The sequence below is a fragment of the Ixodes scapularis genome, unplaced genomic scaffold (genome assembly GCF_016920785.2).
Source record: "Ixodes scapularis isolate PalLabHiFi unplaced genomic scaffold, ASM1692078v2 PGA_scaffold6__148_contigs__length_123643588, whole genome shotgun sequence".
Lineage (NCBI taxonomy): Eukaryota > Metazoa > Arthropoda > Arachnida > Ixodida > Ixodidae > Ixodes > Ixodes scapularis.
In genome coordinates this window covers 24,347,308-24,375,066 of record NW_024609881.1, presented here as the reverse complement: position 1 = coordinate 24,375,066, position 27,759 = coordinate 24,347,308, and the positions used below count along the sequence as shown (strand labels likewise).

At 45.7% G+C, this 27,759-nt stretch overlaps 1 protein-coding gene across 6 annotated transcripts in view; it reads right to left on the bottom strand.

Annotated features, from left to right (window-relative positions):
- LOC115328783 (zinc finger protein OZF) overlaps nt 1-25,689 on the bottom strand; it is a 36,829-nt gene extending 11,140 nt beyond the window's left edge. Inside the window, exons 1-4 of one of the 6 annotated variants that reach the window (XM_040503585.2) lie at nt 25,565-25,689; nt 22,225-22,280; nt 6,981-7,156; nt 4,395-4,505 (exon numbers count right to left, since the gene is read on the bottom strand). In XM_040503585.2, the coding sequence (XP_040359519.1) occupies nt 4,395-4,422 (28 nt within the window). In that variant the 5' untranslated portion in view covers nt 4,423-4,505; nt 6,981-7,156; nt 22,225-22,280; nt 25,565-25,689. Of the gene's footprint in view, nt 1-4,394; nt 4,506-6,980; nt 7,157-13,652; nt 13,758-22,224; nt 22,363-25,564 lie in introns of those variants that run through there. The other 5 variants (XM_040503584.2, XM_040503583.2, XM_040503586.2 and 2 more) reach the window with 5 other exon arrangements.
- Nucleotides 25,690-27,759: the final 2,070 nt, after the last annotated feature.

Here is a 27,759-nt window from a genome sequence, read left to right as displayed (position 1 = left end):
AGCGCCCAGACTTCTTTCCCAGCCAGCTGCCCAGATTTCTTTCCAACCCAGGTTCCAAAGACCGATGAGTACCGAACCTCCGAGGACCACTTACTTGAACGCCCAGTGGACCTCCACTGTTCGAAGCCGCCCCAGCTGCTTCCACTGCGGAATCCAAAATCACATTGCTTGCTTTTGTCGCCGACGCATCGCTGAAGAATGAGGAGATACCTACGGATTCTTTGGTCACTCCAGTTACAACTCGCCACCAGCCTATCCGACGTATCCATACGCTTCCCCAGTAACAAGCTTCCCACCTCGTAACCGATCTTCATCTCCAAGACCATCGGCATACAGGCGTCCGCGCTCGCCTTCGCCACGTTCGTCGGCGTCATTCCGACCATCCCATGAGCAATCCACTTCCTACCAGAACGAGGGAAACTAGACGCGGCGGCAGTAGGAGGTAACGCCGCTTCGTTCAATTCTTGCCAGCCTCCGCCTCCCCCAAGAAATTTTGTTTCAATAGCCGTCAAAGGACAAACGTTTTCCGTATTAATAGACACGGGTGCATCAGTTTCAGTCATAAACGAGTCCACGCAACGGAAACTTTGTTTGGTTGGCACCCCTCCAGACGGCAGGTTATTGCAAGGTGCCAATCGTTCTCTTTTCTCGCCATGTTGCTTGTGTACCACTCGCATCACTCTAGACAAAGTTACCGTGGTGTCCTTCACTGTTGTTCCTCACTGCAGCAATGATTTTATTCACACACAAGGAAAGCCCAACTAAGATAGCCACTTAGTATGGAAAAGAGTAGTCCTAATGCAGTTTTGCCACAGCTGTACAGTTATATATTTTGCTGCACTTCGAATTTCGATTCACAGAACCACTCCAATGCAACTGGCACCCTTAAGGGCAGCCCCTAACCTTGAAAAATGAAAATCCTAAAAAATTCAAACATTTTTTATTATTTTGATTTATAAATTATACTTTACATATCTTCTCACTTTCGAAAGTTTTTCTATTTTCTAAAAAATTTTCTTTTTCTCACAAGAAAATGTGTTTACCACAGTGCCTTTGGATTCAGATTCTAGATCTGAACACTTCTGGGGGCTGGATACCTAAATATTTAGAAAATAGAACAAAAACAATATTGCTGGAGATTGTAAGGTACATTGTTTTGTAATTGGCAATGACTGATTATGGCAGGTCAGATGGAAAGTCTTCCATGAAGTTATCAGTAAAAGAATTACAGCGTGTGGTGGAGTCATGTCCCGCTAATATAGATGCACCTCTATATAGACAGAATTTTGGGGGACCAATCCTTCCCTATGTAACTCTGCCTTGTGACTATTAAAAGCCGGAGTGCAGGCTAAGGACAGCTACTTCTGGGAACAAACTAGGTAAATACATGCAAGTTTGTCTCATTATTACAGACACAAGATGGTCCACTAATAAAAAGAGTTTAGTTAAGACCTTAGGGTTGGAGTTCGCCAAATTTAACTACTTTCAGTGGCTGGTTTTGCTTCCTTCAAAAGGCGTGACCTTGGCAACAAAGATTAGCTCAATTTATTGGGGCTCTCCAGCCAAATGTGTAACCTTCTTTCCTTATGTTATGATGTTCTTTGGGTTTGTCATCTGTGGCCACTTTCTAGCTTGTCTGGCATCTTTCGTCTATGCACATTTGCGAGCAGCCACATTTTGGTTGGAAATCACTCTGGTAAACGCGGGCACACCTTGGCAAGGCGATAATTCCACAGGGAGTACTTAGCTGGCTTAGCCACAACAGGAGTCTGAAGGATAGACACATACAAGCCTAAATTTGAAGATATAGATAAAATGTGCACTATGTGTAGAAAGGAGATAAACAATTGAGCATGTGATTCTAATGTGTAAGTAGTTTAGTGCTGCCCTTCCCAAAGGAGTGAGAGACGTGCCGGTGCCCGAATTTCGCTGGAGAAGCTGGCAATTTGGATTACAGTAAAGTAGATGCAACGGAGAAGAGGTTAGAGTGCTGGTGGAAATTAGCTTGGAAAAAGTGATTGAAGAACAATTACCATAAAATACAGCAAGAATGCTCATCACACTTATCCTGAAAATGGGAATAATCTGGAAAGGGGTGCTTGTTCTGTCGAATCGGACACTTAGTGTATAGTTTGCAGTATTCCCATGTTTGGAACATGTTAATAGTGGGCACTTGAAGAAAATAGGTGCTTCGCAGGTATTTTATGGTAAATAGCAAAGCTGGAGGCTGAAGAGAAATTGGTACTTCCTCCCTAGTGGCTCTGCCCCAAGGTTTCTGTATCTGTCACCTCAGATATTGACCGATAAGTCACGGTTCTCCGTACCCGTCATTGCCACATAGAGAGCACACTTTTTTCATTTTCAAAACAGTTATTTTCTTAATTTAAAGTTTGCTGCATAGCATGCTTTTTTCCAATCTCAATTCCCACATATCTCTTTCAGCTTCCTTCACTGCCATCTTAACTGACCTTGTCCCCTTCATTCTATTCTAGCATTAGCCCAGTACCTGGTAGAAAGCTCGCTTCCTCGCTTTCACCTCCACATCCCTCGTGTATTGGCGAATAGATGTTTTGGTGGCACCACCTCGCGGGTGCCCTCCTGCGATGCGGCTGGTAGGATGCGAGCAGACGACGTGCTATGTTAAAACACGGAGTGGCTGTGTTAGTTTGCATCTATGCAGATTAAATGGTTTATTTATGAAAGAAATGCCTTTGACATCTTTGTAAGCGATCTTCCTAAGGAATAACAGTGCCTCAAAGTTGCTTATAATATTAAAAAACTTCAAAATGTTCAAAATCAAGCCTGGAGCTTCACATTACAGCTTGCGGGGCATGCATCTGGGCTATTCACAGCCTCTCCGATTCTTGTTTTTTTCCAGATCTGTGAAGGCTACTGTAGAAAAAGGGTTTGCATTCACCAGAGTAAATTATGTGATGTCTTCTTCGCTGTGCATGCGTGCACAGTTGTGTTGCAAAGCGTGCTGCATACTTGTTTTAGCTACATAGAAGTTGCCGATACCGACGCTTCTATCCAAGCATAACTCAACAGTTGCAGATGAGCAAATGCTCGTCAGCAACAGACAGTTAGCTCCGCCCGCATCAAATACGTGGCAAAGAAGTTTGTCACATCGCGACTTCTGCTCGAACGAAAAGCAGAACTTTTCATAAATTCTTAAATTGACTGAAATGGCCAAGCAAATTCAGGCGATTTATTAATCTGTTCTATCTAATTTTGACTAAGAATTGTTTACAAATTTAAAATCACTCGCTGAGAAGTGCATCACACATTATGCGCATCTGGGTCCGCAAAATTAAACAGCATAGCAGGTGTATACCTCATTTTTTGGGGCGCTAAATTGTCACCAACTTACTAGATTTAAGACTTCGATCGCGAGGGGGTCTCGCACGTTTCACGTCGACTGGGTGAGTAAGCAGAGATTTAATTAAAGCGACTCCGGAAGTCGGTCACCACTTCTTCCTGCCAGTTATTTCGATGAAATGTGTGTTTACTGGTTAACAAAATTCTAAAAGGAATCAACTTGGAACTAATAAGAGACGAGGAATCACAGAACATATTCAAACCAACATGATACATGGAGTCAGATTCATTGCAGTGTTTACTACATATGCGAAGCTCTCGAATTTCGCTTTCCTATTTTCAATTTCATGGGACATTCCTTTCTCAGTTTTATTTAGTCCAATTTATAACAAAAAAAAAACATAGCCTATTCGCCGTGGTGGACATAGCGGGGTAAAGCACTGGATATTCTATTTCCATCATCCAGCTTCTTGTATTGAGGTAGCGAACAGCACACTACCGATCGAGCGCTTTGACACCTCAGCGCCAAGTGTTTGTTAGCACGACTACACATGCCACGGTTTCAAGCTTTGGTAAATTGTCCTACTACAATTATCACTATACCAAAATAAGCGCAACGCATGAAACACGCTTTCCCGCGCGTTACCCAAGCAGCAATGAAGCGAGCCAAAGAGCCGAAGCATCCAACATTTACGTAATCTGCCCCAGTCTGTCCTACCCGTGACATCACAAACAATGATAATGGTAGTTAGAGAAGCGCCCCGTAGTTCACACACGCCACCAATAGGAGCCCAACATATATTTATCTTGCCCAAAGTCAATTCGCGGCTGCCATGAACCTCTCCTTCAATTTCGCTGCTTGCCTCCCTCTCCTTGAAGAAAAATCCAATCACCCTGCACATTATCATCTGGGCTCTTAGCTCCCCCGGTAGAGGATCTCCGAAACGGCACGGACCCCTAGGAGTCTGTGGACAGCTGTACAAGCGCTGCTTTAGAGTATGACAGCCTGTAGTATAGACACCGTCACTGCCCTGTTTATAAAAGAGGTATCACCAAACAAAAAAAAAAAAACTCACCACAACTTGAGGACTGAATTGGTTCCATTCGAATCGCTGGCGAAGGTTGGGTTCGTAAGGAGTCTCGTAACAGCAAGAGGGACGCCTGGGACCACTTGAGATGCTAGAAACCTAATGCAATGAGTAATGACAGTAGTTAAGAACAAAGTGAGCACACCCTCCAAGCACATGAAAACTACGGAAGCAAGCGACCAAGTTGTTGAGCAATATTTTCTAGAAATCTAAAAACTGAGCAACATGACAAGTGACAGTGAGAAATCCCCGTCGCTCGCCACTGACTCTCGTCGCTCTAGCCGGTCTCGTCGCTCGCTAAATCCCTTTCACGCAGTTCAGCCTTTAGAGTTCGAAGGTATCTCAAACCAACCTGTTCCTTCTTGCATTACCACTACTGTAAAAAATACTAACAGTTAAAGGAGTGAGGCCTTGCACGATACAAAATTTGATATAACTATATGGGAACCTATTAGCTGTCCCTATATTAATGCCAAATTTGTTTCGTAAATTCGTTGAACCGCGGAACCTTCGGATTTAGGAAAGCTGCCATGTTCCTCTTTCCACAAAAATGTTTACGGTGTTGCACCAGGGAAAACTATATATTATTATTTAATATCATTGAATTAAGCTTCCACATCTTATTATGCTTGATCTGCTTTATATAAGTCTTGTGTTAGTTTCGATGTAGCTTGTTCCTTAGGTTTTGGATGCTTTGAACATGCAGAAAAAAACATCTTGCAGACATGCGGATAATGGCAACAAACTTAAAAGAGCCTAAACAGATTTGCTCTTTTTTAACCACTGACTACAATGGACAACAACAATACTGTGTGCTAGACCTATCCTAGCTTAAAATATATGAAAACCAGGAAAACACAGTTTTCGAAAAGCTAACAAACATTTCTTAATGTTTTTTATAAATATAAGATATATTCCAATCAAACCTAGATAGTTGCAATTCATTTAATCTAAAGCATATGCATGTCAAATTTTGTTGTATAGGACAATACCAAAACTAAAAATTCTTGTGCACATTTTGTGAAGATGCCCCAAAATTAGAGAAAAATTTCCCTGAATGATACCATAAATGCATAGCTACACCTTTCCACGGTTGGAAAAATAATTTTTTGTAATAATTTCTTGTGAGAAATTGAAGCTACAGACGACTGCAATGAAGAAGAGATAATGTAGTGGCAACGACAACCATTTGAAGAAGCGCGCACACAAAAATGGCTCAAATTTATGCAGTTCTGGGTTGTCAGTTTTTTAAAGTGTTTATTTCACAAATCTTGCAATTATAAATGGTCCTTATTATTTTTATAATAAAATATGAACATTCAAAGATCATTAAACGCCTAAAACCAAAAATAAATTTTTTTGCAAAAGATAGTTATTTTATGACCCGCATCTCCCCTTTACATAATCAACCATTATATGTAGTTTGCGATGAAGCGATATATACTTTGGAGAAGCTCTACCTACATGCATCAGGTCCCATGCAAACAAGAGAGATCTGCATTCATAGAAATCAAACGTATGGTCCAAGCTTCATTGACGAGGATTCAACATTTACGAACCTAAAATGGGAACCACTCAAAACCTGATGATTGCAGCTAGTAATCGTATTAATGAACAGCATGTCTCCTAAAAGAATGTACGCTCTTCTTTTTCACCGCAGAAAAAACTGATGCATTGCCGAGCCCAAGTAGCACTACCGGTTCGAACCACATGCCAGAGTTTCAGAACTCTTATCTTATTAAAAGGTTATAAGCAATTTTCTGAACGTATAGATAGGAAAATGGGACAACCCGTTCTTGGTTACTGGTGTGGTGATTGTTGATTGACCCACGTGCGACGTGGCTGGCACGAGACACGTGCGGACGGCTCAAAAGGAACGCACGAGATAAAGACGTTTTTCTGCCTGGGAGCCTGGACTGGATGGTCGCTCATTTCACATCTGTTATGGGCACCCCAACCTAGGAAACTCGACATGGTGTCAGAAGTGGCCACGCCACGCCAAAACTGAGGATTGATGGCAGAAGCCGCTAAACAGAATCCGCCAGGATTCTTCGCCTCCCTCCAGCAGCCGCCACCGCTTGATTTCAAGGATTCTTCGGAGTGGCATGGCTGGATACTGCACTTTGATGAGTACCACTACGCGACTGGTATCAACGAGCGAAGTGAAGAGGCGCAAGTCCGTACCCTGTTTTACTCCATGGGCAAACAGGCAAGACACATTTTGGCAATGTTTGGCCTAGCGGAAGCGGACACAAAGAAATTTGACAACGTAAAAAAGAAGTTCGATGAATATTTCGTGAAGGAACGCCCGGTCGTGTTCGAGAGCGCGTACTTCCACCGTTGGCAACAAAAGAAGGGCGAGACGGTCGATCTGTTCCTCACGGCACAGCATGTGCCGTGGCATGTGCCGCGCCGTGACTTTGGCGAAATGAAACAGCGAATGATTCGAGACCGATTCGTGGTTGGCCTTCTCAACGAGAAGCTCTCGAATCCCTGGAGGGACGCCAAGCTTACTCTTACCACTGAAGCAGCCAAGGCGAGACTAAAGAAAACAGTGCACGAGCAGCAACACACCCTTCGATCAATCGATCTGCCGCCGTCCAAAGATACCCAGGACTGTGACCCGGATGTCGACGCTGTGCGCCGCCACTCCAAGCTGCCGGACAGGAAGGGCAATGTTCCGGACGAATCGTCTCTCCAACAGTCGTGTCAGTTCTGCGGTGGAGACCAGCACCAGCGGTCACTGTGTCCTGCGAGAAGCCAAAAGTGCTTCAACTGCCAGAATAAGGAGCACTTCCGCCAGGTCTGCCGAAAGACATCTCGCATAACTAAAAAGAGGGTACCGGTTTCGGCCATCGACAAAGAGACTGAAGACTTCTTTCTCAGAGCCCTAAACACAGAGAGGGTGCGGGAGCTAGATATACCAAAATAGTTCTCAATGGTGTACCAGTCTTTGCAAAGATTGACTCAGGCACCAAGGTATCCGTAGTAACCTCAACCTTCCCGGGCATTCCAGGCCACCTGAAAAAAGCTGTTGTAGCCTTAACGGACGCGAGTGGGCAGAGCCTAAATGTACTGGGAAAGTTCAGGGCCAAGTTGCATTGGAAAGAAAACCTTTCATTCCATACAGTGTACGTAGTCAGCCAACTGCACCACGTCTTGCTTAGGTTGCCAGCGACTGAGTCTTTGGGAGTTGTTAAGTTTGTAGAAGATATCTCGGAGGACAATGATCACTTAGAAGTGCTGTACCCCCAGATGTTTCGTAACCTGTGCGCCATTCCCGGCGAATACACTATCCACCTGATTCCCGACGCTACACCATTTGCAATACACACAGTGTGAGAATCGGCCCCGCCATCACCGTGGGTGGACGCGGGAACAGGACCGAGCTTCTTTTTCTTTCCATTGCGTGTTGACGTTTGCACGTGCGCCCCTGTGTGTGGGTGAACTGGCGACGCTCGTGCGAGCTGGGGCAGGAGAGGCTTTGGAAAAGAGAAGAAGACAAGGACAGCACGTGCTGTTACCTTCTGCGGCGACATTCGAAAATGAGCTTCGCTTGTAAATAGACGTGTTCTTTTTTTTTCTCCTATCCGCGGAGTCCTGTCTGGTTTATTCTTCCGCCAGCGACCATCAGCTGCCTCCGCCGTCGGGTCCTGGCGCAATCTCCAAGAAAGAACATCTTCACTGGCGCAGTCGACAGGATGACCATGACGAGAACGTGAACGTCGACGACAAAAAAGAACCTGATATTTGGCTTTGGTGGCAGACGTTCTGGCAAGCTGATGACGACCACGGCAAGGACGTGGGTGTTGACAAGAAGTCGGACAACTTGTCAGAGCGGCTGACGTCACAGCGGGCCGGTGGAGATGTCAGGGAAAGCGGGGACAGCGACGAGGAAGCGGTCTTCGAGATGAAGTCGTCCCAGAATATAACTAAGGACGCCGATGAAAACTCGACCAACTACCAGCCGGCCACGTGTGAGAGAGCTGAGATTGCAAAAGACATCGACAACGACGACCGCCAGCGAGGCCCATTCCTGATTCGTAAGTCAGGACAGAGCATAAACTGTCGTTGCTCTTGCGCGGGGATGTTCCGGAACCGGCTATGCACCATCCGATTCAAGCCCCGTCGAAATCTGGATGGCTTGGATAACTTGTCAGCAAAGAGACCGAGGCTAGGAGGCTAGATGCAACGCGAGTTTTAGCACGACATTTGTCACTCCTTTGGAGCCGTGGCGGGCACAGTAAGAATCACTTTACTAACATATGATTTGCATCTTAGTGAAAATTTTTTTTGATAGTTTGGATTCTGACGGGTTGAGTCACAAACTCTGTGTAAGGTGTGTCTGATATGTGTACACGTTTGAGTTTAGTTGTTATATATTATTTTTGACATTTCGGGTCTAAAAAATATACTTAGTCGGGAGGTGTGAGAATCGGCCCCGCCATCACCGTGGGTGGACGCGGGAACAGGACCGAGCTTCTTTTTCTTTCCATTGCGTGTTGACGTTTGCACGTGCGCCCCTGTGTGTGGGTGAACTGGCGACGCTCGTGCGAGCTGGGGCAGGAGAGGCTTTGGAAAAGAGAAGAAGACAAGGACAGCACGTGCTGTTACCTTCTGCGGCGACATTCGAAAATGAGCTTCGCTTGTAAATAGACGTGTTCTTTTTTTTTCTCCTATCCGCGGAGTCCTGTCTGGTTTATTCTTCCGCCAGCGACCATCAGCTGCCTCCGCCGTCGGGTCCTGGCGCAATCTCCAAGAAAGAACATCTTCACTCACAGCTAGGCGGATTCCGATCCCACTGCGTGATGCGGTAAAATGCGAAGTTGAGAAAATGGTAGAAATGGGGATAATCCGTCGGGTTGAAGGGCCTACAGAGTGGTACCTGTGTTCGAACCGTCTGGAGACGTAAGAATATGTGTCAATCTCACCCAACGAAACAGGAGCGTGCGAAGGGAGAGATTTGTCCTTCCAACAGTAGATCAAACATTAGGATTGCTCGCTGATGAGGCTTTTTTTTTTTCAAAGTTAGATGCAAACTGAGGGTTTCATCAAATCAAGTTATCAAAGACCTGCCAGGAGCTCATGACATTTATCACGCCGTATGGAAGGTCTTGCTTTACGAGGCTTCCATTCGGTATAAGCCTTGTGCCAGAATACTTCCAGAAGCGAATGTCAGAAATTTCGGAGGGTCTTCCGGAGTCGTCAACCTTATGGATGACGTGTTGATTTTCGGGAAAAACAAAGCTGAACATGATGAAAGGTTAAAGAAAACCTTAGATAAGCTGTCAGACTCTAAGGTCACTCTTAACAAGTCCAAATGCATTTTCGGGGAAAAGGAAGTAACCTTTCTGGGTTACCGCGTCAGTGCAGATGGCATAAAGCCTGACCTTGAAAAGGTCAGAGCCCTTTGGAACCAACTCCTACAGACGTGTTGAAGGTCAGACGAGTCCTAGGTATGGCCAACCTATTGGGTCGGTTCTTACCTAACCTGGCACACAAGACCTCTCCTTTGCGGGAATTGTTAAAAAAAGATGTTGAATGGGTGTGGGGCCCAGCCCAAGAGGCAGCTCTGAGCGCAATCAAAGACAGCATCTGCTCGGCTGAGTGCATGGCGATGTATGACCCCACCCTGTCCACTGTTCTTTCTGCAGATGCCTCGTCGTTCGGCCTTGGCGCAGTTCTTTCTCAGGCCAAGAAAAATGGCGACCGACGACCTATTGCCATTTGCTTCTCGCTCTTTAACCTCAGCGGAGATGCGGTACGCACAGATCGAGAAAGAGGCGCTGGCGTTGACATGGGTTGCTGACAGGTTTGATAAGTACCTTAGAGGGCTTGATGCCGTCTTTGAGACTGACTCTAAACCGTTGGTTCCATTGCTGGGAACTTGCTCTATTGACGTCTTACCTCCCTGTGTGCAGAAGTTTCGCATGAGGCTCATGCGCTACCGCTTCAAAATGGTTCACGTACCGGGAAAGCAGCTCATCACGGTTGACGGTTTGTCTCGTGCTCCACTCAAAGACAAACAGGCAGTTCCCGACGAACTAAAAGTTGGAGAAGTAACCGCATACTCGCCAGGTTGCCTGATGGAGCTAGGAACTGGACAAAACTGTCTCCAAAGTAAAAGAGTATCAAGCCTCTGATCCTGTCTGTAAGTCGCTACAGCGTTTATGTGAGAAGGGCTGGCCCGTGAAACTATCAATTCCCGAATTTCTACGCCCGTACTGGCAGGTGAGGGCGTTGATAACCCAGGGTGATGGATTTTTGTTGAAGGGGACACAGTTAATTGTTCCTTAGGAACTAAGGAAAGAGGCTTTGCTCCGTTTGCATGACGGTCACCAGGGGATAGCCAGGTGTCGAGTTCGGGCTAGAGATGTGTGTGGTGGCCAGGCCGAAGTAAGGAACTTGGTGTGTTGGTACAGAACTGCCGAGTTTGTGCACAGTATGGCAACCAAAGTGCGGAACCAATGATCCCAACAATCACCCTCCCCCCCTACCCCTGGCAAAAACTGGGCGTGGATCTCTGCAAGATAAACGATTCAGATTACTTAGTAGGTGTCGATTACTTGTCACGGTTTCCGGAAATAGCCCTGCTCCCTTCCACTCATGCCGACATTGTCATCGAACAACCTAATATCTTCGCTCGACATGGTATGCCCGAAATCGTCATTTCAGACAACGGACCCCCATCTGCAAGCTCGAAATTTGAAACATTTGCATCAAAGTACAGGTTTTGTCATGTTACGACTAGCCCAAGGGACCCGCAAGTAAATAGCGAGGTAGAGATAATGGTGCAAACTGTTAAACGTCTCATTCAAAAGTTAACAGATCCCTATCTAGCCCTTTTGGCTTACAGAGCCACCCCAGGGTTGATGGGAAGAAGTCGTGCTGAAATCTTGATGGGACGACGTCTTCAGACGAGGGTGCCAATGCTCCCCAAGTTACAAGGTCAGGTGCACCCTGATCTGAAAACAGTAATACAAAAGGACCGTCGAAAACGCGAGAAGCAACGTAGTGGCTTCAACAAACGACACCGAGTGACAGAGCCACGTACGTTGAAAGTGGGAGATAAATTATGGGTAAACGACAGGAAGTCGGAAGCCACAGTGGCAGCGCGAGCTCCCAAACCTCAATCTTACTTGCTGGAAACAGATTCTGGTAGAAGGCTGAGATGAAACAGAAGTGCTTTACACTTTCTTCCTTCTGGTTCCTCCCACCAGAATGGCGAGTCGTACGACTTTCCCGTAGGAGAGGAGGAGGACACCAACGATTCGGACAAAAGTCTAGACGGCAGTACGCAAAGTGACATTGTTGCAGGACCTGCTTCAGACGCTGCCAGGGTGCCTCAGGCTTATGTGAACAGGTCAGGGCGAATTGTGCGCGAGCCTGTCAGACTGGGTTTTGAAGATTGATGTGGGATGTAAACTCTAAAAGAGGTTTTGTAAGATACTTTGCACCATATGCGTTTGTTGTCCGAGTTATTGTTCGTCACCTAATGTGCTATTTAAACTTTACCAGATGTTTTGTACATATTGTAAATTACTCTGTGATGTGTTTGAACTTGGCCAGACGTTTTGTATATATTGTAAGTTACTCTGTGATATGTTTAAATTTAGCTAGATATTTTGTATATCTTGTCAATTACCCTGCTTTGAAAAAAAAAGGGAGATGTGGTGATTGTTGACTGACCCATGCGCGCCGTGGCTGGTGTGAGACATGTGCGAACGGCTAAAAAGGAACGCACGAGATAGACGTTTTTCTGCCTGGGAGCCTGGACTGGATGGTCGCTCATTTCCCTTCTGCTGTGGGCACCCCAACATAGGAAACTCGACAACTGGCGCCATTCAGCTCCATGTATTCAGCCACTTTCCCATTGAAAACTACAGATGACTTAAAACTTTATAACTAGATAGGGGTTAGTTCTGAAACATTGGTATCTAAATTGGACTGCTAGCGCCACATTCGTGACGAGGTTGAGCACTTGCCGATGCATAGCTTAATTTTGCAGAGAGAAAAAACCCGTGATGTCATTGCCACCATGTTGGTGGTCACTCCACATATGTTCTTACAGGGAACAATTAATTTGGTGGTGCAAAATGAATATTGCAGAAGGTTGTACACTCAGCAGCAAGGCCATCACAATGGCAGCTGATATGACAGCAATGCTTGCCACATACATATTTCCACAAAAGAAAAAAAAAAATGCTACGTATGTAGTACACAGACTCTGAGTATTTCGTTGACACATTGTCACCGCTGGTTTTCGGAAACGCAGGCAGAGGGATGCAACCACGAGTTCGGACAACAGGGCCAAAGTTTGCAGCCTTCGTTTCAGGCCACAGGCAAGGCATCGAGTTGCAAAAGTGTAAATCGGGAAAGATGCTTAAAGTGGGTGGCAAATGTCTGCAGCTGATGTCTTGTGAGCCATTTAGAGTACCTTAATTTTTGCCAATAAAATTTAAAAATTATTTTTGTCACTGATTGAGTAAGAACGGCAAGGCTTGTCTCTTTTGTATGCCTGGCCCCCAGCAGCGCTGGTTGCCTTCCAATGTGCTTCATCTGTGCAAGGACTCTCCAGGCTCACAAGGCACGAAAGTGTGATCGAAGGTTAACGCTGGATATGTTTGTTGGGTGGATGGACGGATGCCAATGGCTGTACTTTTCATAACGGGCGGTAGCTTGCTCCACCTAGCCTAGAAACCAATAAGGACCAAGAGTATGGTTCCTCCCGTTGCGCTTCTAAGCAACTTTACTTCCCCTCTGCCTTTTTTTTTTTCACTGCCACTTCAGTCAAAGATACTACAAACATCACTCCCTGCCTTCTCCCCCGTCCTCCCCCCCTCCTAGTGAGAGTCGTTAATTTTCCTCTGGTTACCCCAACACCGAATTTTTGAACCCGCTGGGAGACAAAATTCAGTCGTTTGGCCGGAGCCACACGGGAGGGAGTCCGAAGTTCTCTCTGCCCCGCCTGCGCTAATTAATTTTATTTCATTCAATTTACCCTACATAATTTCCACCAATCTTCTAACCTCCTCTAGGCGAGCGTCATCCTTTTCTCCTCCGCTCTTCCATCCTTGCCAGCAAAACCCAGCACCTCTGCCAAATCTAAAGAAAGGTTCTCATCACTTGATGGAAGAAACTTGAGCAAAGAAGTGTCATTTTTTCACAAAAATAGGCTGAATTTGCTCCAGGCTGATAAGAAGAGGGGGGGGGGGGGGGGGGGTTCACTGTTATGCACCAGGATACCTTGGGACTCTCTTGCACCGCTATTTTTAAGAACTCCACAAACCGACGTCTCTGGATCCGATGAAAGTTAAGAGCTTTGCTTTGAGGTTGTGCACCGGCCTTGAGTCGCGCAGCCTGGAAAGGGACAAGAAGAAAAGCAATGTTGGGAACATGGAAGCCTTTTTCACGGGTAAAACCCATAATTAGGGTCCACCTTTTAAGACCACTGTAACCGAAAGAGCGGCATGACAGTTGTCAGAGAGCCAATACCTTCTGAAGCAATTAATTACCCTGCAACTTAGTCACCCATTTTTGGTGCAAAACTTACAGGCGGGAGTGGAGTACTTGAATTCTGGTACTCACGCGAATGCGGCTGCGTTGTCTATCGAGGTGGTTGATTTGTTCACTCTGTTCCCCACGAGGACCTCTTCGCATCAATGCGTGAGTGTATCGACGAAAACGGTAAGGCCAAGTTCCAAATACTAGCAGTGTTGGTGTTGGTGGTTTCTTGGAACTGCTCAGGTTCTACTTTCAGTGGATTCTCATTCTGTTTGAAGGCACGTATAATTTACAAAAAGAAAGAATTTGTCTAGGTGCATGCCTAGCTCAAGTGCTTTGCAACATATTTTTGGCAAAAATTGACCAAACCATTAGAGAGAATTTGGGTGCAAGCAGTGCCAGTAAGGTATTTCGATTTGTTGACGAATGCCTGGTGGTAACCAAAACGATCGAGAAGCTTTGAATGATAGCATAGTCAATTCAGTGTTGGATGTTTTCACGCGACACTCAGGGCGACTAAAGTTTACACAGAAACACCAAGACGGCATGTTTGTGCCATTTCCTGACCTAAAATTGAAGTTCACTGAGCACGTGTGTTGGCTCTGTCACCCTCGCTCTATAAAGGAATTCTTGACTTTTGATTCTTCTCCCTTGAAGCCAGTTAAGGGGAGCATCGCTTCACCATGTATGAAGGTCGGACCTAGAGAAGTCTGCCACCATCAGTGAGAGAAGCGGTATTTCACCTTTTGTAGCAAGTTCTGTAACAGGCAAAATATTGGTTTGGAGCAACCACTGATGCTTCTGGAGCAGATGCCAACATCTGTTAGCACATCACTTGAGAACGAAAAAGTGATTGCATCTCTAAATGAGCTCATTTATGGTAGTGATCGAGAGTTCCTCTTCGATATTCAAGCATATTATTACCGTTTATGATAAGAATAGAAAGGGCGTAAAAGGAACACACTCTTCTCAAACAAGGCTTTAGTCAAAGTAGGTTTCCTTTACAAAGGGTATTAAAAATGGCTGAAATATGAGTCGTAACGCAATATTTCATTGGTATAAATCCTCTCTCCACTCCCCATTTTACACTGGGTAGTTTCCTTAGCCTGGAAATATTTCTGTAAAATTCCAGCAAGAACCAGCCTACCATTATAAATGCATATAAATCCGATGAACCTACCAAACTCAAGACTAATATCATACACTGAAAAAACAACCGCCGAAAATTATTATAAAAGCCTACATTTTGCACTTCAAAGGTGACACTGCTCCTTAGCGGCATAGAAACCAGAGTTACAAGATAAATATTTTCTAAAGCCATTTGTTCTAAAGCCATCTTCTAAAGACATGCTGGAGAGTATCACGCGTTTGGCGTGATATCCTACAGAAGAGCTTTGGAAGGCAGGTTGAACGGCTTGGCACCGTGCACGGTGCACTTCCCACCTTCAGTTTTGCTGGAGGTGGCGGAAAAGAGGAAGATGAAGACGGGACCCCAATTACCAGTTCGGATGAATGGTATTTACCTGAAGTTAGAGCGAGAAATATTCGAAGCTTTTACTGTCAAGTTCACAACTGCTTTCGCCAGGTACAAAACACAGAAAGTGAATTCCCCCCACTAAAGCACTACAGCTGTACCTATACACACCAGCGGCAAAAAGGCGGCACAACAGGCTTCGAGCAAACAGGCCCCGGTGGCGTAAGTTGAGCAAAGGATCAATGTTTACTTTCATTTACGTGTTGATTCGTTCGGTGCGAGGTACATATGCAGACGGGACTGCGAAGACGCCTCCATCAAGCGTTACATGGTTATGCTGCTCCGCCCAAGAAAAATGTATTCGTATGCGTCAAGAGCCTCTAGTATGAATTTGTGGGTCTATTGGGACTTGGCGCTTTCACACCGGCAAGTCGTAGCTGTCAAGAGACAACTTTTGCTGCAAAAGCGAAAGTCGCAAGTCGGGACAAATTTGGAGCAGTCGCTTCCAGACCGAAATATAGTTCAGCCTCTGCTGCACTTGAGGCGCGTTCACACCGGCAATGTGGAGCACTCGCGTGATGCGACTAGATCGCATCGCAAAAAAATCAGATGGTCACAGTAGTTTGTGCGATAAGCGAGTTTCTTCTCGAAAACTTTCACTAAGAACGCCGCTGATTGCTCAGCCACTCCGTGACTAGACCGCATCGGAAGACGTCGGGTCAGCTAGCGACAGCTCGAAACTTGTAGTTCTTTACCGGTGAGAATGCGTCTTCACTATCAAGTTCAAAACTTTCTCCTTTAGAAACCGAAACTGAAGTCAGCGTTTCAAACCTATTTTGAAAATTGAAGTCGGGTGGCGCCACGCGCCCTGACCCCTCCAGTGACATACTTCCCAGTTTCACCATCTTTCCTTCGTTGATTAGAACGACGACAATTAAGTTTAATCGCTCGTCGAGCCTTTCTTTTTTCACCGGAGACTTCGACCGATAATACTCGGAGGGGTTCACATCTCAACAAAGGATTTACATTGCCTTCCGCGAGGCTCTAGAAGAAAATTCTTCTGACAACAGAGTAAACACTTATTGAACCTCTTAGTCAGACGTTGATTATCAGGCCTAGGTTCCCTGGGCCCCGGCCACGAACAAAGGCGGCAAAGTTACCTGGCATTAAGGAGCCTTTCCCTCCCACTGGATGAAAGATTGATGCAGGGTACTGTGTCGGGCGGTCCCTTGCGCCACCTACCTCACGCGTGCTCAATCACGGTACTCAGTTTAGTTTCAGTTTTGAAAGGCGACCGAAATTGGTCCTTTGGCGCAGGCTTGGCGCAGTTTACCCATATTTTGGCAAAATGTAGCAGGATGTAGCAGGGTTAGCCCCTTGGCGCAATTGGTGCAGCAATCACATCACTGCACTGCAAATAAAGCATTCTTTTTTTTATTGTGATTTGGAGAATATAAAACCGAGAAAAGAATGCCTCATGAATATGAAAATAGGAACGCGAAATTCGAGGACCTCTCACGTGTCGTAAACACTTCAGTGAAAGCGACTCCGTGTATCCTGTTGGTTCCAATCTGTTCTGTGAGTGCTGGTCTCTTATTAGTTCCGAGCTGATTCCTTTTTTTAAAATTCTGTAACCCACAAACAAACATTTCCTCAGAACAACTGGCAGGAACAAGCGGCTGCTGGCTTCCGGAGTTGTTTCAATTAAACCCCTGCTCATTCACCCAATCAACACGAAACATGCGAGACCCCCTCGCAATCAAAGTCTTTAATCGATTAACTCGGTGACACTTCAGCGTCCCAAAAAATAAGGTGTACACCTGCTATGCATTACTACCGTCCGTGTGTTTAAATTTGCTGATTCAAATGCGCATAATGCGTGATGCGCTGTTCAGCGAGCCATTTTAAATTTCTAAACAAGTCTTAGTAAAAATTGAATAGAACAAATGAATCAATCGCCTGAAATTGCCGGGGCCATGTCTGACTATTTAAGAATTTATGAAAATGTTTGCTTTTCTTTCGAGCAGAAATTGCGCTGTGACAAACTTCTTTGTCACATATTCGATGCGGGAGGAGCCTAGCGTCAGTTGCTGACGAGCATTCGGTCATCAGGAACTGTCGAGTCGCAATGGTATCGGCAAGCTCAATGCAGCTAATACAAGTGTGCGGCGTTTTGCAACACAGCTGTGCGTGCATAAAAAGCTAAGAAGACAGCACGTCATTTACTCTGGTTAATGCAAAACCTTTCTCTACACCAGCCTCCACAGATCCGGAAAAAAAAAAAAATGAAAAAAAAAAAGAATCAGAGGCGCTGTGAATAGCCCTTAAAGGCCGAAGACCAGATTCGAGATTCTGCAAGGCAGAAGATCCTCCTCACCATGGGGGAGGGGAAAACGGGCAGTGGTGGACAGGGTAAAAGGAGAAAGAGGAGTAAGCGGGGGAAAAGTGGATAGCACGAACTGGTCGTTGGTCTTTAATCACGCCACACAATCTGTAACAAGAAGTTCCATGCTTGTTTTTAAACATTTTAAAGTTCTTTTAATATGAAAAGCAACCTCGAGGCACTGTTATTCATTACAAAAATCACTCAAGAAAACGTCATACATGTCTCTTTAATAAATAACCCGTTTTTAATCGGAATAGATGCAAAATAACAATGTTACTCTGCGCTTCGACATAGCGTGTCGTCTGCTTGCATCCTATTAGCTCCATCACATGAGGGTGCCCACGAGGTGGAGCCACCAAAACATTTCGTCGCTAATACTAGAGGCTACGGTTATCTGCCTAATTTTCCCTCAAGTCTTTTGCCGCTTACTCGCTTTCTCTTTTTGACATTGGGGAACAAAATTAGCGGGTAAGCAAAGCGAGCTTAATTCTCAACTTTAAAGTTGTTTAAAAAAATGGCAACTGGATATTCGGGTTTATTTTGTCGACAGCCATAAGGAACGATCATGGCTATTACATTAGGAACTTATCGTAGAACGTTGGCGTCGGATTGCGGGCCCCATGCAGGCTCCGTCCACCCTTAAATTGACGGCTCCCCCAAGCAACACGAAACTCTTGCATTCTCGTGTGTGATCAGGGGTGGGCAAAATACATGCAAATATGTATCGAAATACAAATACAAAATACTTTGTCAAAAATGTATTTAATTACAAATCTAATTACATTTCCAAAAAAGCATTTAAATACAAGATATAAATACAACCAAATGTATTTGGTCTCCTCCAAATACTTTTCCAAATACATTCCTCAAAATTTGCGTCAGCGACTTCAGGGCACCTGTAACGGGTTTCTGGGTATCTCAGTTTAATTGTGCATCGCACACTCGGGAGTTAGTGCGTGAGGCTCTAGTAACGTAATAGAAATATAATCACAAAAAATGTAATCAGCTTGGACGGAATAGGTGAAAAAAGTACAGAGCTTCAAGCAGCTTTTTTGTCGATTACATTCTGTTATGGACCAACAAAGAACCGAGACGACCAAGGCATGCAGATATAGCTAGATAATTTTTTATTGTTGCAACTTGCACCAGTTACGAAAATCTGAACGATCCGTGCATTTAGAATGTTCCAGGTAAAAATATGCATGGAAGTCAGGCTGGAAAGCATCGCAAGTTGTCAGAGGCACTTATTTCGCCAGTCTGCCTGTGAACGTCAATTTCATCACTATTCTTGCCCTGGACTAGCACCGTAATCACAAAGTCACTAAACGCTTGTGCTTGATTGAGAGACACTGCATTCGGTGCGGAACATAGTTTTCTTCGTGCTCTGGACAGTGCCTTTAAAAGAAAGCCGGAGGAGGAAAAGAAAAAAGCCCCATGGCCGAATAAAGGATGGAGACTATATCTTACCACATGCATAAAAACAAGAATTATCGTGACAATAAATTTGAGGGATGTATTTTCGCCCACAAAATTGTATTTAATTACAATTGTATTTGAAATACCCACGTTTTAGTATTTAAATACACACGTCAAATACATTACCCAATTTGTAATTAAATACAAATACAAAATACACAAGGTATTTGAAATACTGCCCATCCCTGTGTGTGATCTATGAAAAGTACCAAAAGTATCTACGAAAAGTATGTGAAAAGTAAGCGTAGCTGCATTATTGAATCATGCGACAAGATAGAGAAACAATAACTAACCCTGTCCTCAACACAGCTGCCGATTCATGCTTCTGGCTATCCTTCCTGAATCACCTCCAAGGAACCTAATAAAACTTTTTGGGAGACAAATACCCTTCTGTTTAATACGATGCTGTGGCCTTTGAGAATCTTTAGCATTTGGTACATTGCTTTACGAAGCGCGAGGCCAGCACGACAAGTGCAGCAGCCTCCCACGCTGGTGCACTTGTCGTGCACCAGTGTGTGTGTGTGTGGTGCACTTGTCGTGCACCACACACAGTGTAAAGGAAGGTAACACCTTCCTTTACACTGTGTCACATGCACGTGTGAACCAAAGTTTAACAGCATCACGATTTTGGGCAAAGGAGCTGATAAAACTGCGAGAGAATTGCTAGAAGCCTACGAGATAGGAAAGGAGGGTGATAATTGTGTCAAACATCGCTGTATTTACACTAGAGATAACTTTTTTGAGCACGTGTTGACGCTATGACGGTGTGGTTCTTTACTTAAGTGTTTTCTTTTCATTAAGGCTGTGTCTACAGTGGCGTCCGACGGCACTCCACTTGCGCCTACAAGTGCCGTCTGAAAGAAAGTCGGACGGCACGTCTATCACTGGGGAGCTTGTTATCCCCCCCCCACCCTTCCCTTCTTGCATTCACGACGCTTCGCGGCGACAGTATGCGGCTGCTAATTACAAAATTGTTAACCCACTTAGCCCCCTCGTACATGCCGCTCCGCGGCGTCCAGCCGGCAACACAAGCCCCGCTGTCCTTTATGCACCTCTGGAAATGGAGTCTTATACCATTTTGTTCAGCGAAGTTTTGTCGTCAACATTCATAATTTGAGTGTTAATCGTAAAAAAAAAAAACGTCGTAAATATTGCCAAATGCCTCAACAAGACAAAAAATGTCAGAGAAAAAAAAATAAAAAAAGTAAGCCCACACTGTGGATTAAACCTGGGTTCACTGGATACAAGGAAGTTACAAATACTACGGGGGAATAGGTTGCAACACTTGTGAAGCCTCACGGCCAGAGTGACCGTGAGACCTCTGACAATTGATGCGTGTGACATGTCACGTGCAAAATAGATGGTTGATTCTAGAAGGATTCCTTGCAGGGGTTGCGCGCACTCCGTCCGGTAGGTTTTATCAGGTCGACGGCTGGACGTGAAGCAAGCAAGCGGTCAAGGCGGATCACGAGCAGACGACACACTGCTGCTGGTACACGAGACAATCGCGGCAATCGCCGCAATCGCAACGGAGAAAACGAAAGCCTGGCATCGCCGGGACGCTAATTTCCTACGGCTACGGGATGGGCACTTGCAGTGTGGTCGACTGCTGCAATCGGACGGACTTTTCTTGAGCGGGGTTACCTTTCACCGGTAAGCCCATGGCATATTACATACACATAGTTTTGCGATAATAGGAATCAATCAACAATTCTCTTAGATTTTTAACGGTCGCCGCACTGCGGAAATGATGGATTTCGGCCGATGGTCGCAGTGGTGGCTGGACCTAGTCTTAAGTAGTAATGCGTTACTACTAACACGTTACTGTAATTTAGTTACTTTTTCGGTAACTTGTAACTGTAACGAGTTACTTTTTAAGAATGTAACTTTTAACTGTAGTTCTATTACTTTTTCTGAGGTAACGATGAAAGTAACGGCATTACTTTTCAGTTCTTTGTGAATAATATATCATTAAACGAGTGTAATCTTGCTATTCCTTGATCTTTCCAAATTGTCTGTTCCGACAATTTGAACGTCAGTTGGCCTTGTACAAACTTGAGAATACATTCTTTCTCGCGAGTCACTATCCAAATGTAGCCACGTGTAGATTTAAAAAAAAAAAAAAAAAGAAGAAGAATGTAGTTATCTTTACGCACCTGCTTGTACTTTGTGACTGAACACTTACATCTTAGTATATTGAAGCACTATCTCAGTTGCATTTTTTTTTCTGCGCACGCTTTTTAACTGGGTGAATCAACCGTGAAACAACATACACGCGGAGGGAACTTCGTATGTTTGGTATTTTGATTAGCGCCACTACTCCGCACTGCGCATGTTTCGTATTTCGATTTGCGCCACTAGTCCGGCGTGTTTTCAACGGTGGAAGCAAAATTTACTGCTGTTTGCACAGGGCTTGTTTTTGGTTTGCCAGGTACAAACTGAAATATATGAAAGGAGTCCATGAACCCAGTGCAATCGTCAACGAGCCAGCAATGTGCTAGTGCTACCAAGGATAAAGATGTTGATGAGAACAGAACAAAGAACCAGCATGGCCGGCGTACAGAGTATTTTTTTTGTGGTAAAGGTGGCTGCTAACTATTTGACCGCAGTATGCAAACTTTGCAACAAAGAATACTCCGACAAGAAGTCTTCATGTTCAAATCTGAGAAAACACATCCAGTTGAATTTTGGTCTTTAATTTTTTCGTAATATTCACTAATTTTCCAGCTAAATTATTAAGTTTGAATTTACCGCTATGGTGGAAGCCCGGCTGATTCGTGTCTATATTTTTTTTTCTTTCAAACACTAGTTTTTCCGTAATTTTTGTGTTATAGAAAAGTAACTGAAAAGTAACGTCATTACTTTTTAGAAGTAACTAACTAGTTACTCTTTTGTTGTGGTAACTGTAACGGTAACTTTGCTACTTTTTTCTGAAAGTAACTGTAACTGTAACGAATTACTTTTTAAAAGTAACTTACCCATGACTGGCTGGACCCCATCGGAGTGGAGCATGGTGTGCTCCATGCACTTCCAACTGTCAATAAAACATCACCCAACCTCGAGTCAGGTCAAGCTGGTTCAATTTCTCACGACCGCAATAAAATGTCCCAGTGGACGACCTGCATAGAGGTCGAAACGAAAAGGAAAAGCCAAACGTATTGCAGCGGGATATAACATGAGAGCGATGAAAGCGCGGGCGTGGAAATCATCGCCGAAAAAAAAAAAATATATGTAAAAGTATTGGTCCAACCTGTCGGGTCAACATAGTTATGCAATCATGGCTGTGTTCCAAATCTTACCCAAATGGATCCGAGTTACTCCGGTGGATCTTACCACGTGACAGCACAGATTGAAAAGCGCTGGACGCAGGTAGGTTTTAGAACGCCAAGGGTACAAAACTCTTACCCTGGAGTAAGATCGAGTAAATTTTGGAACACGGCCCATGCGTGTATGTAATTTATTCTTGTTTTGGTTAGTGTATTAATTAGTGGCCAGGAGATAAAAAAAAAAATACACCCCGCTGATGCACGCAGATGCAAGGTGCATTACCCAAAACACGACAACAGGCAATCGTTACAGCGCTGATGTTCCAAGTCGAATACTGTCGTTTTCAAGATGGTAACAGTCTGTAGAAAACAAAATGCATTTACTTTATAGTTGAAGGTACATAACGAAGCGCAGCAGGCGTAGAATCGGTCGGCTGGGCGAGGGCCACAGTTTCTAGCTGTGGTGACTGACAAATGAAACCCACCAGCGCCACGCTTCCTACTACCAGCAACCATGAACCACGCGACGGTCACGTGCTGTGGTCACGTTGGCCCGATCAGTGAGGAGGTTAAGGAGGAAAACAAGAAAGAGGCGAGGCGACAAGGGAGCATGGCTTGTGGAGGATACGCGGCTAACGTCCCATGCCCCATACAATTCCTACCCTTCTAATCTCCTTGGCTGCGTATGGGGCAGACATCTGGACTAAGTTGCTATTCACACGAGGCACGCGCGCATCACGAGATGAAAACGCGAGGCTTTTAATAATAATAATAATAATAATTTTTATTTGCACGAGAAAGTTTGCCCACTCAGCGGCGTGCAAGGCTAGACTGAAAGGTTAGTACCCTTACGCAAGTGCGCCTGCTAGCCCGCCGCTGAGTAGGTGTAAACATAAACAAACAGTAGTCGTAAGTACAAGATAACATATATACATGTATAAAAACAACGAATAATCATAACCCAGAGGGGAAGATAAGAAACCTCGCTGTACCCCACCCCACCCCCACGCGGACCACGGCGGAGGCCCCAGCCACAAGACCAAACGCGCGAGCGCACCGCTGTGTGTGGTGCACCCCGCGCAGCCGAGCCCGCAACCGCGGCCTCCACCACGCCCCGCCCCAGGGTGACACGGAGCACACGCGAAGACCCTTAGGCGTACCTCTTACGGGCCATCAACTTGTGAACAGGTGCTGGCCGTATCGTCTGCATAGCTCATGGGATTCCTCCCTGCCCCGCGGAAGAGCCTTGCGCTCCCTCAGCGGAACAGAGAGAAGCTCACTTACGCCTGCAGGGATCGCGGACAGACCATGTCTTACAGTCCTGGCATGCAGTGGCTCAGGCTGGCCAGTACGTCTATTCACACGCACTGCCGTTGATAGGTACGACCCGATCAGTGAGCCGTCCAGAGTGCGGCAAACCAGGCGCACGCGAGTCATTCGCCGACGTTGCTCAAGTGGCCGCCACCCCGCAAGATTATTCAACCAGACTTACCCCCCATTCACACTGGAAGCGGATCCGCATTCGCGAAGCGGTTGGGAACGCGGTTTTATAAAGATCCAGTACAAATGCACGCGCATTTGATGTCATCAAATGCGCGTGCAATTGTACTGAATCCTTATACAACCGCGTTCGCAACCGCTTTGCGAACGCGGATCCGCTTCCAGTGTGAATGAGACAAATGCACGCGCATTTGATGTCATCAAATGCGCGTGCAATTGTACTGAATCCTTATACAACCGCGTTCGCAACCGCTTTGCGAACGCGGATCCGCTTCCAGTGTGAATGAGCCATCAAATGCGCGTGCAATTGTACTGAATCCTTATACAACCGCGTTCGCAACCGCTTTGCGAACGCGGATCCGCTTCCAGTGTGAATGAGCCCTCAGGGCTCATTCACACTGGAAGCGGTTGTATAAGGATTCAGTACAATTGCACGCGCATTTGATGACATCAAATGCGCGTGCATTTGTACTGGATCTTTATAGGGAGTTTTCACTGACGTAATTTCGTCCACCATTTTGTTGTTGTGAGCTGTCTGGCGTGTGCCAAACTCGAGCATTCCAAGGATTTACATGCCCCCTCAATTGTGTAGAGCACCGCTGACTTCACTCAACCGGTTACGATGTAATCCTTCAATGTAGTAAATTTGTTTGAAAAAACAAACTAACAACAGAATGGCGGATTGACGTCATGTGCAAACAACCTATACAACCGCGTTCCCAACCGCTTCGCGAACGCGGATCCGCTTCCAGTGTGAATGGGGGGTAAGTCTGGTTGAATAATCTGCGTCCGTGGAGCCCGAAGCGCGTGCGCAAAGCCTGACGTTTTCGTCGTGGGATGCGCGTGCCGGGGAGAAATCCCCGGGATTTCTCCCTCGTGTGAATACCCCTGCTACGCTACTTTTTTTTTTTTTTTTTTTATTGTTAAGCTACGCTACAGCTACAGCGGACGGCATTTGAAGGCGTGAGTGGAGTGCCGTCGGACGGCACTTGAATGCTCTGCAAGAGTGCCGTCGGATGGTACTCTACACACTGCGTTCCATTAAATGTTCAGTTGAAGCTCGGCACCCGCCCTGCCCATTCCTCCCTTTGTCTCTATTTTTCGCGCGCTGTTAACAGTTTGTAATTATGAGCCAACTCGCCGGCATCGCTACATTGATCCACTACTCGTTTACCTGCAAGTCTCCGCGGCAAAAGCGCGAAAAGTCAACGTTGAAGAAGTCTTACATGAAGCGGCGGCCGTAAGCAGGGACTGGCGAAGTTTATTTCAACGCTATCGCCTCGCACCTAACGATTCAGTCTTGGGTACAGTACCTCTGCTTGAGCAGAGAAGTCTTTCACGCGCTGCGGTTATTCTTGTTGTTGATCAAAATAATGCTAAACGAGTCATGGATCAATGAACACAGCTCAAAGCCACACAGCTGAAGCAGCTGAAGCTGAAGCCTTTGAATCGGGCGGCGGCTCGCGCCCTCTTGTCAGGAAGAATGAATGAACAATTGGGTGAAAAAGGCCCCCCTCCCCTAAACAAAGGTGACATACCGACATACACATACCAATGCCCGCGAAACTCTTCTTTTGCTTTCCCTTCTGCAATTCTCTGACTGACGCTCTGGCGACTAGCGACAGTCACGAGAGCAACTCATACGACAAGCGACCACCGACGTTCAACTTCACACTGTGGGCGCCTCTCAGTAGCCGCAGTCGATTCAGCGCACACCCGCCAGAGGATCGCAATTGCGTTTCGCTGCTTTTCCATTTTTGTTGTGTCACAACTGTACATCCGTCGTCGTTGCCATACGGAGATGGCTGGTTATGTTGACCTGAGTCCTTCGGAAACGAACAGACCAGAATCGCTACATCGGCGTGCACTCGATCGCTTGGGCTACGACCGGGTTTTCGCAGCGCAGACATGAACTAGACATTGCGGGGAGCTCCAACTGCGTCAAAACGTAGCCCCAGACGTTCGAACAAGATGCCAAAATGCCCACATTTACCATTACCGGAACAAAAAGTTAGAGGTAGAAAACTGTTCGTGCTAAGGAGAGGACGCCGTTTGTGAGAGGCAGCAGACGAAACACCTGTGTTTAGTTTCGGTTTCGGTCTGGTGGTTTGCTAGCGGTTTGCGGCACAGCACCGCCACACCGTTTCTCACGTACTCCGGTTTGGGTACAATTCCAGGTTGTTAGTGGACTGTTTTTTAAACGCAGGTTAGGCTCGCTAAGTTGTTTATTTGTATAATGTCTTTGTTTATTGTGGATAAAGACGTTTTGTTGTTAATTAAAGACTTGAGAGAGAGAGAGAGAGCGAGAAGCGTTGTAATAGAGGTTTGGGGGGGGGGGGGGGGGGAAGGAGAGAGCCAATAGTGTAAAGACTTGAGCGTGTTGGTGATCTACATTGACTTGAAACGAAAGAAACACACAAGAGGACGAAACAGACGACACAGTGTGTTTCCTTCATTTTAATGTTTTGTCGCTTCACCAGCTGGCTTTGCATTTTTTTTTTGTGACTTGAGTTTTTTACTGATTTGCAGGTGTTGTGTGCGACACCGGACGTACAGGATAAGGCTAATAAAGCGAGCGATATCTGCGGAAAGAAGAGGCCACGTACAAAGATAATTTGCATGGGCATTCAGAGAAACGGGAGGGCAGGCGCATCAAGAGTGGCCAGGTTCCATGACAATTTGGGCCAGTTGGTTCATGATCACCTAAAGAAGCGCAAAAAATACAATGACGAGGAAGTAGATAGACAAGAGCCAAAGGGCCTTTGTCAGTATTAAAATATATATATATATAAACCGTACGCTTGACAGGAAGTGTGAGTTGTTCCGAAGACTGTTGTCAGGTCAGTTCTAGGCAGGGAAATACGGCTCTAATTCGGTTGGAACCAAGGCTTCGACGTGGCCCCCTAGGCGCCAAATGCGGAGGCCAAGCCCTAGTCCCGTACTCACCGAATGCAGCAGCTCGCATCTCGTCCGTGATGAGAGCGAACGCTGCCTTGATGTGCTGCTTCGTCGAGTGTGAGGATGCGGCCCTTGTACACCTGGAACTTCTCAAACCCGCAAACGAAAATCCACATATCGTGAGGTTTGGCGATCGGGGCGCGCCACGGCATGTTCAGTGATCCCCGGCCCATCCAGCTTCCTGGGGAGGTGTTGTCCAGCCAGTGTCTTACGCTCGTCGACCAGCGAAGTGGCGCAATCCTGCATAAAGATGCATACGTTCCGCTGCATGTGTAATGCTTCCAACTCGGGGAGGAACTGCATCATCTTCAGGTAGGTGTGCTTCCATGTTACGTTATCATTAAAGGAAAAGGGGCCAACGACGCCCTCTCGCTAGATTCTGCACCGGATTGTTGTTACCTTCGGTGACTGCAAAGCTTTTTCGAGCGTTCAGTGCGGTTTTGTCGAACTCCAATAGCGGCAGTTTTGTGTGCTCACCTTCCCGTCCAGGTGAAACGTTGCCTCATCACTAAACAACAGGAACTGCAGATGTGATAGATATTGTCCAATCTTGAGGAACTCGTCACTAAGGTGTATGAAAGACCACGTCTTTAAAGAGACACTGAACTCTGAAAAATGGTTTGAACTGTCTGGATAGGACACGTATGTCACAAAATAAAGTTTTCGCGAACCATTTCGTCAACTAAATGACTACTTTGCAGGATACAACTAAAATAGAAGTTAGTTTCGGTTTCGTTCCTGAATTATAACGAGCCTTCCTGCGTAAGTATTACATTAAACGCTGTTTTG